Below are 10,078 nucleotides of genomic sequence, written 5' to 3'. Positions count from 1 at the left end.
ACACACACCCATAATGTGAGGCTTATCTGTTTGCTGCTTACCTAAATTAAAAATTCTAATAGAAAGCATCTAGGATGGCTCTAGTTTTTCAAAATATGCTTGAGGTAGCACACAACTTCCCATTAGGCTGCCTTAATTAAATTCTTAACTTTTTCTAGCCAAATTAATTTAATGGGTACTTTTATGTGATGACAAAGACAGTCTTTTTTGTCTTTTATCTCTGTTTATCAATGTCTCCTTTCAAGATGTAATAAAAACTTCTGCATATGTGAAATATATTTCATGTACAAGTATATTTTATATAGCTAAATAAATATTCCTCCATTCAGTTTTAAAGATTAGAATATCTGTTGGAAGGGACCTCAGGAAGTCATTAGTCCAGCCCCTTGTTCAAAGCAGGACCAATCCCCATATGGATTTTTGCCTCAGCTCCCTATATGGTCCCCTCAAGAATTGAACTCACAACCCCCCTTAGCAGGCCAACGTGCAAAGCACTGAACTATTCTTATCCCCTGATAATAAGTTAAAACCACTTGTATGTCTTTTAGAGCTTGAATTTAAGGGTGTATTTTACTTAGTGGATTATCTAAGCGTGTTTCTCTTGAAAACAGAATATTGTACAGGAAAAGGTATGTGGGAGAAAAATGGTAAGGATGGCCTTGGAGGAGCACACTTATCTGGGAAGCTGAGGAACACAAAAATTAGACAGGCATCTGTTTAAAGACACTAGTAATACAACAGTGTCTTTGTATCCAATATAATGTATAATGCAAATTACAAATGTACTGTGAAGAAGTCTAAGAGGTACCCAGAGGTAAAATCATCATACTGTCTAATTAAGGGGTTAAAAACAGGCTCCTGGGCAATAATAATAATAAAAATAAATAATTCATACTTAACCTTTAAAATTGTACATTTATATATACACTAATGCTAGAAGTTTACAAATAAAAATGTGAACTATCATGCCTTGAAATGTTCAAGGACCTTGATAAAATATGCATTACATAAACTAAAAACAATGAGATACTGTAATTACTAGTTAAAAACTATACAAGAAAGAGGTTAGGCCAAAGACGTTGGGGAGAAGCTCAGTAAAGCATACCAAAGAATTCATCAAGATGAATTTTCTGAGTGGAGAAGACCATCTAGATGGATCTCTATGGATAGAAATCACAAGCTGAAAAAATATAAATATATTAGATGAGCTATAGTACTGGCCTTCAGAACAAGGTAAGGGGGGAAAGAGAGAGAGAGAGCACAATGTAAGGAGCAATCAAAGAGTAAGCAAAATCTGCCCGACTCTAGAACACGCAAGAAGAGAGTTTTCTAGGCTCAGGCCAGGTTTATACTAGAAACTTTTGCCAGTGTAATAAAGTTAGTTAGAGATGTAGGGACTCTGAATATCTTCTCTCCTGTCTCCAATTGTTTCATGGTCTCCTCACAGACCCACTGCCTTCCCTTCTTGCGGTACCTCCAAGTTTACCAGGGGCTTGGAGGAACTAAGATAAGGTGGGACCAGGTAGCTGGGTAATGAAGAGATGTGCCCATATGTAAAACAGGGATTTATGTAGTATTTGTGATACAGATTCAGGGATATTTGTTAAAGGAGTTCTTAAAATATTTCTTCCACCAAAATGAGCTGATTATTATTTTCAAAGCATTCTGAAATGCATGTGCATACAAAAATGCTTTAAAAAGTAATTAATTGTAAAAGGAATGGGGTAGACATTGTGGTGCAATTTTAGAGAGTTTTGGACAAGGTAATCCTCAGATACAGCACCACAAGTAAGGTTTCAGAGTGGTAGCCCTATTAGTCTGTATCAGCAAAAACAATGAGGAGTCCTTGTAGCACCTTAGAGACTAACAATTGTCTAACTGGTAGCAACAATTAAGCGAAAAATACAAGATCAGATATAAATACGTGAAAGGATGGGGGTTGCTTTACCAAGTGTGAGGTCAATCTAAGGAGATCAATCAATTAACAGCAGGATACTAAGTTAGGAAAAATAACTTTTGAAGTGGTAAGGGAGTAGCCCATTACAGATAGTTGACAAGAAGGTGTGAGTAACAGTAGGGAGAAATTAGTATTGGGGAAATTAAGTCTAGGTTTTGTAATGATCCAACCACTCCCAGTCTTCATTCAGGCCTACTTTGATGATATCTAGTTTGCAAATTAATTCCAGTTCTGCAGCTTCACGTTGGAGTCTGTTTGTGTGTAGTTGCTGGTGAGTATTTGCTTCAGGATACCTATATGCCTCCAGCTTTCATCTAGACCACATCATATGATCCATTGTCTTCAGCCAAGCTCTAAGATACAACTGCATTTGCTCCAATCTCTCAGACAGAGACAAACACCTCCAGAATCTCTATCAAGCATTCTTAAAACTGCAATACCCACCTGGTGAAGTGAAGAAACAGACAGAAGGGTACCGAGAAGTCACCTACTACAAGACAGGCCCAACAAAGAAAGTAACAGAATGACACTAGCCGTCACCTATAGCCCCCAACTAAAACCTCTCCAGCACATCATCAAGGATCTACAACCTATCCTGAAGGATGATCCGTCACTCTCACAGACCTTGAGGACAAGCCAGTCCTTGCCTACAGACAGCCCCGCAACCTGAAGCAAATACTCACCAGCAACTACACTCCGAACAAAAAAAACACCAGCCCAGGAATCAAACCCTGCTACAAACCTCGGTGCTAACTCTGTCCACACATCTATTCATGGGACACCATCATAGGACCTAACCACATTAGCCATACCATCCAGGGCTCGTTCGCCTGCACATCTACCAATGTGATATATGCCATCATGTGCCAGCAATGCCCCTCTGCCATGTCCATTGGCCAAATAGGACAATCTCTACACAAAAGAATAAATGGACACAAATCTGACATCAAGAATCATAACATTCAAAAACCAGTAAGAGAACACTTCAACCTCTCTGGTCACTCAATAACAGACCTCACAGTGGCAATTCTTCAACAACAAAAAAACTTCAAAACCAGACTCTAATGTGAAGCTGCAGATCTGGAATTAATTTGCAAACTGGATATCATCAGATTAGGCCTGAATAAAATTTGGGAGTGGTTGGGTCATTACAAAATCTAATCTTAATTGCCCCAATACTCATTTCTCCCTACTGTTACTCACACCTTCTTGTCAACTGTCTGTAATGGGCTACTCTCTTACCACTTCAAAAGTTATTTTTCCTACCTTAGTATCCTGCTGTTAATTGATTGATCTCGTTAGACTGACCTCACATTTGGTAAAGCAACCCCCATCCTTTCATGTAGTTACACCTGCGCCTGTATTTTTCACTTCATGCATCTGATGAAGTGGGTTCTAGCCCATGAAAGCTTATGCCCAAATAAATGTGTTTGTTTCTAAGGTGCCACAAGGACTCATAGTTTTCACCACAAGTAAGGAATATTCAGATTGCTTCAACCATCATAAGACAAGAAATGGTGAATATTAGATGGAGAACACAAAAATATGTGCCTACTCAGTACTCTGCTTTCAGAAACAATACTTTCTAGCTGCTATTGTTTTGTCAAAAGAATTGTCAATTTTAAATAAACCTCATACACAAATCTTGGAGCACAAGTTATGGTCTTCCTACAGCTCCTTTCAATGTGAATGCACTGGGTTTTAAATGAGCCATTGAGTCATTTGGAGTAGTTTTCTAGTTACCAGAATATGGTGATAGAGTCAGGTTAATTGGCTGTCCTTGGGAATATGGTAACACTCTTGGCGCTAATAGCACAGAGTTTGGTGACTTCAAAGAGTACCATCAGGTACGCTTCACTGACTTCCTGCAGGCCCATAATGCAGTTGAAGGCTGCCCTGAAGAACTGGCGTATACATGTTAGAGGGGTGTTGTTAAAATAAATTCATTATGTTTTTGGTGAAGCAATTAAATACTATACTGATGAGCTCCATAGAGAAGCCTATGAGGAAATTAATAATTCTCTATTCAGAGCAAGCCTTGAATAGGGTGTAGTATATAAGGGCTAAAGTCGCACATTTAACAATAAGTGGGGGGGAGGGGGGAGAAATAGCTTCTAATTCATGAACACCAACCATAAGTGCACTGAAAGATGTAGGGTTCCTGTATGTAGTGGGGGAGTGGGGAGGTGGGTGGGAATTGAATATTGCATCTGTCGCTGTGCCTCAGTGGGTCACAGCTGAGAGTACTAGTTTCAGGACAAACTGCTGAGAAATAGGGCAGATTCACCCCAAATTTGTACTTATTCTATCATTAGATATACCAAGCCAGTAACAAAAGTAATTTTCTGTCTCTCCACATTGGGTAACAAGAAGTCAAAAATGCAATCTCCTTAGGCATTCCAGACCTTATTTCACCACTAAGACACTAGACTTTATGATAAGTGGTTGTCATAAACCAACTTCATCAAACAAAGGGTTCTTCTGATCTCAAGAGACCAGCCACATAATGAGGTCAGTATATAACTCAGATCTTACCCAATAATCACACTGTTGCCAATCCTTTAGTAATTAAAATCTAAAGGTTTATTTATAAAGAAAAGAAGAAGAGACTTCAAATGATTAATAGATAATATACATACAATAATGTCAATATTCTTATATCAGGTTTGTAGCAGTGATGTTACAGACTCTGGTAACTACAAAAGAACTTCCATCGATTAGAATGTCCCTTTTAGTTATAAATCCATAGTCCAGAGAACCAGAGCAGGAAAGAGGCAAGATGGAGATGTTTCCAGGGTCTTTTATATCCTTTGCCATGAAACCTGGAGATTTTCTCTTTCAAAAAGAGCTCACAGTCTCAGTTTGTGGGAAGATATAGGCACAAGATGGAGTCCAGGGTCACATAAACAAGTCACATGCCTTTACATGGCTTGCTGACTCACAGGGGCAGGAATTACCCATATTCTGGCTGGGGCTGGATGTAAACTTGAATAGTCCATTCACAGTGTGCTGGCTAGGATGGATGTAAACTACCTTGTGGGTGTTACCCCAGGAACAATACATTTAAGATATAAATACATAGTCAATATTCATAACTTCAGATTCAGTGATGATACATGGATTTAAAAAGGATAATCTATTTAGCTAATCATAACTTTCCATTGACACCTTACATGATATACTTTGTTGCAATTGTCTACCTGGTAGCAACAATGATATACATTGTCATATTTCAATGCTACAGCATCACAGTATCATGAATACACACAAAAGGAACAAATTGTGGTTTCATGGGCAAACAATAATGTCATTTACTAATTTTGAGTGCTTGACTTTGTAACCTTAACTTCCTTTAACATAGATTTTTCCCTCCTGTGTAATGTGCAATTAATATATGATGTATATATGCACGTCACTGTATATAATATAGCTATATAAAATAAATATATACAATTATATATATCTGTGCTTGTATTCCTCCAGATGGTATTATACATTCTTCCAAAGTAATGATCAGATACATTCTGTTCTTTTAATGACTGGGATCCAAGGCCTTCATGGAGACTGATGTTTCCTTAAGGATGTAATCTAGTAGAGACAGTATAGGAGTTGAATGTAACCATGCAAATATAGCTGGCTTTGGAGATGGCATTCCTGTTTTGATTCTTAATTAGTATTAGCAATCTATCTGCTCTAGCTACAGACAGAAACAGATATATTAAAACACCAGGGTTAAAAACCTAACTAAAATGCAGCCTTAGCATTCTTTTAATTTTAATCTAAATTTGTCTATCTATCTATCTATCTATCTATCTATCTATCTATCTATCTATCCCTATGTTTTTTAAAAGGCAGGCAGACATTCATCATGTGGAACTATGACCACTGTATGGGTCATCAGCTGGATTGGGAACTTTAGACCTACTCTACAAACCTCTGAGCTGAGTAATGCGAAATAGTAGAAGTAGGTTGTCATCCTGTATGTGGATGAGCCACATACAGACACACCACAGGTCTTCCTCTCTTTGTTCATTTGATGTTTTATGTTTACAAGTATGTGAATTGAAGTATGAGTTCACATCTACCAATCTCAATGGGATCTTAATTGAACCCATTACAAGGTTTCACCCTGCTCATATCTCATGTTTCACACTTGTAACTTCCTGGGTGGAAAAAATAAGTTTAATTATACTGAATGGTTGCACAGAATTTATTAAAAATAAAACTGTTTTTAGTTCCTTTTTTTCCCCCATGTTCAGTCTCCAAGTTGTATCAGGTTATATTTTAGACATGTTTATATCCTAGTCTGTCACTTGCCATCTGTTTTAACAGTGCCTAGCATTATGAGACCTTTATTTCATTTCATGTTACCTCAATATATTCAGGGGGAGGGGGGAGGGGAGATGACAATAACGAACAAAATGATGGATAATAAAAAGGTTTCCCAATAGTTAGATCTCTGCTGGCAATATATATTCCTTTCTGTCTGGTGGTGGTAGAAATAAACTAATATCCCAAATACAGGTAATCCTACAATGAGACTGACAGAAATGAACTAGAGGATCACACATTTCATCACTTCCCTCCTATCTCCTCCTATCCCCCTCTTTTTAAGGGAGCCCTGCAACTACAGGTTGCCACAATCTCTCCCTAACCGGGGGTTCCATGTGTCCTCCCCCCATTTTCTCCTCCCTCCACTCCAGGATTTCCCATTTCTTCCCCCCAGTGGAAGGTGTTCTGTGTGTACCCCCATTTCCTCCCCCCCCCACACTATCCTTTCCTCATAACAGGTTTCCCCAATCTCCCTCCTGCTACGGATTCTGTGTGTCCCTTCCCCCAACCCCATTTCCATCCCACCCCAACAGGGACTCTGTGTTGCCCTTGTCCCCATTCCAGGGTCTCACATCCCCACCCCGATGGCAGAAGCTCTGTGTGTGTTCTTATTTCCCCCTTTCCCACTCCATTCATACGAGGGTCCCCCAGTCCCTTCCACTCCATGGAAAGAGTTTTCTGTGCCTATCTTTTCCCCTCCCCCATTTTCCACACATGGGAGGGGGCACAATGTGAACAATTATTACCTCCTTCCTCCCCCATTTACTCTTCCCCACCATTCCCTCATGCTAGGGGCTCTATGTGTTCCCCTTTGCCCCTATCTCCTACCAGGATCCCCAGTCTCCTCTATCACCAGGGGTTCTGTGTGCCCCATTTTCCCCTGGACTTCCCTCATAGAATATCTCCCCTCCATGCCAGAGGCTCTTTGCATTCTATTATTCCTCTCTTGCCTCCTCACTTAATAATAATAAATACTAGAGAGACAAGGTGGGTGATTTAATATCTTTTATTGTACCAGCTTATATTGGTGAAAGAGCCAACCTTTCAAGATGACACAAAGAAAGCTTGTCTCTTTCACCAACAGAAGCTGGTCAAAGAAAATATATTACATCACCTTGTCTCTCTAGTATTTCTTATTATTAATTATTGCCGTTATTTTCTTGTATGATAGTTGTTTGTCTATTATTAGTAAGCACTGAACAACAAACCCATTTTTTTTGTATCTTTTGCAACTTGGGCAGATTGAAAAATAATTTCCATCAGAGGGCAATAGAGGATAAGAAAGTGCATATTTCTGTTTTTGAGAACCGCTTCTGATCATGTCCATGCTTTGTGAAGAGCTGCAGACTCCTAGCTAAATTGTATTTTATTCAGTGTGTGTTGTCATGTATATAGACAGTAGCAATTTCAAAGTATTTTTCTCAGTTTTTATATTTGCAATTCAGAAACTCAACTCTTCCCAGCATAAAACAATTATTTATGCCTATGAAGAAGAGGAGTGAGTCCTTTCTCTGGAACGGGAGAGGAATCTGGTTTTCTGAGCGATTATTTCTGCAGTCATTCAAATGAAGTCATCCTTTTGCATGTACTGCAAAAAGAATAGCAACAATAAAAACACCTCAAAATGAAAAAACAAAACAAAACAAATAAAATAATAAAAATAATTAATAATAATAAAACCGAAATACGGATATAGCGTATGAGGGCATGGCTCTACTTAGCATATTAATCTAGTGTACTCTTTGGAAAATGGCCGCGAAAGATGATTTGTCAGAAAACCTGATTGGTTAGATTTTGCCGCAAATTGCAAATCACTGAAAATCAAAGAAGTATTTTCTAAAGAAGATAGCCCCAAATATGAAGCACTGTTATCTGAATACCCTCCAGATAGAAAAACGACAATAACAGAAGATAAAAGACAAGTGCAGTTTGAAATGGACTCTCAAGCAATTCAGAGAGCGACCGACATTGCCACAAATGTGGGATCCAGTAGAGGTAGGAATTAATAGAGTTAGGAATAGATAAAGTGTCTCGGTATAAAATATAATTGAAATATAAATCGAATTGTTCTGGAGTCTAAATGGAGCAGTACACAGAGAATGGTGAGTGCGGGAAAAGAGGGTGAATAACCTGCCTCTCAATCGAACAGCATCAAGGGAGCGGCGAGCGGAGGAAGGAAGGAGAAAAAAGACAATAAACACTAGACCGCGCCCCTTTTCAGTACCAGTTTTCAGTCAGGTCGGTCAAGCGACAATATAAATAAAGTGCAGCTCCCATAACGGCTCATAGCGTGTTTTGTTACTTGTAGCAAAATGTCTGGTCGTGGTAAAGGCGGTAAAGGACTCGGAAAGGGAGGCGCTAAGCGCCATCGGAAGGTGCTTCGCGATAACATTCAAGGTATTACCAAACCGGCTATTCGTCGTTTAGCTCGTCGTGGCGGCGTCAAGCGTATTTCTGGGTTGATCTATGAAGAGACTCGTGGCGTGCTCAAAGTTTTCCTTGAAAACGTGATCCGCGATGCTGTCACTTACACTGAACATGCCAAGCGCAAGACTGTGACAGCCATGGACGTGGTTTACGCTCTGAAACGCCAGGGCCGCACTCTGTACGGATTCGGGGGCTAAGCCTCTGATTTAGCTTTAAAACCAAACGGCAAGAAACACAAAGGCTCTTTTAAGAGCCAACCATATTTTCATAATAAGAGTTGTGTTGCTAAATTAGAGTTTTCTTAAAATATATGTTTATATTTCAGTTAGGTACGTACTCTTAGCGTACTTGCTTGCTAAAGCATGTATTGGAAATGAAATAGAAAATGGTTGGTGACTAAGCACATGTATTAAGAGACCATTTAGCCAGACAAGCTGTCTAGAAAGTTGTATTATTTAGGTTCTTAAACTCAAAACAGCGGCTAATATTTTAAGATAGAAGTTACTGTAGGAGGTAAGCATTGTGAATTGTCCCGTTAGGGGCATAAGCAAGCGAGAATAGCCATAACGTGTAAACGGGATGTTTTGGTGGTGGTCTCGTCTCCAAGGGGACAAAGGGAGAACAGAGGGAGGGACGCGTAGAAATTATAAGCGATTTAAAGACAAAAATCCTTTTCCCATCGGGGCTCAGGGATGAAGGCATTTAGAAGTGTAGAATGTCCTTGCCGATGCCTCTGGGTGACATTTACCCCCTTATATTAGGAATTCCCCTCTCCCTCCTTTTTTCCCTAGACTAACGAGACAACAAAAACACAAGTATGTTAAATGAAAAATAAAAATGCTCATGAGGAACTATTTAGGAGGCAGCGCCTATTTTTTCCCGATTACATCTGAATTTACTGGACGGGAGAGGGTGGTCTTTCTCTAATGCCCTTTCAGGGCACTCCAAAATAAAATCTGAGAAACATTTCAAAGTAGCAAGGATCTGTCAAATGATGAAAACGTCAAAAAATCAGTCTATTGAAAATATTCACTTTGTTTTCAGTTTAATTAAAAAAAAATCGTAGTCCTCGTGCTCCTAATGTCTCTCCTTTCCCCTGTCTGTATTACTTGACTTCTGAATCTATGTCGGTGAGTTCAGCTGGATAAAAGTATTTCTTACATCAAGCCATTTCACTGGCTCAAAACCAGTCTGTCCTTCATATCAAAATGCCCTATCCACTTAGCTTGAAACTATATATAATCTTTATCAAACACTTTAAATATATTCGTCTTGATCTAAAACAGGTACCTGGCATGAGCAGAGGCAAGCTGTTACATTAAATCACCGGTCACTGGGCATTTTCATTGTCCTGTTCCGTTA

General features: G+C 39.1%; 1 protein-coding gene across 1 annotated transcript; it reads left to right on the top strand.

Moving 5' to 3' along the window:
- Nucleotides 1-8,592: 8,592 nt before the first annotated feature.
- On the top strand, nt 8,593-9,193 carry LOC123345601 (histone H4). Its single transcript, XM_044982587.1, has one exon. It carries the CDS (start codon nt 8,602-8,604, stop codon nt 8,911-8,913), a length of 312 nt encoding a protein of 103 aa, XP_044838522.1. The 5' UTR covers nt 8,593-8,601; the 3' UTR covers nt 8,914-9,193.
- Nucleotides 9,194-10,078: the final 885 nt, after the last annotated feature.

This window comes from Mauremys mutica, chromosome 1 (genome assembly GCF_020497125.1).
Source record: "Mauremys mutica isolate MM-2020 ecotype Southern chromosome 1, ASM2049712v1, whole genome shotgun sequence".
Taxonomy (NCBI): Eukaryota; Metazoa; Chordata; order Testudines; family Geoemydidae; genus Mauremys; species Mauremys mutica.
This window is presented reverse-complemented; position numbering and strand designations above follow the sequence as displayed.

Bases quoted from the DNA above. Each gene is read 5' to 3' on its own strand.
- LOC123345601 (XM_044982587.1), top strand. From the start codon at position 8,602: ATGTCTGGTCGTGGTAAAGGCGGTAAAGGACTCGGAAAGGGAGGCGCT.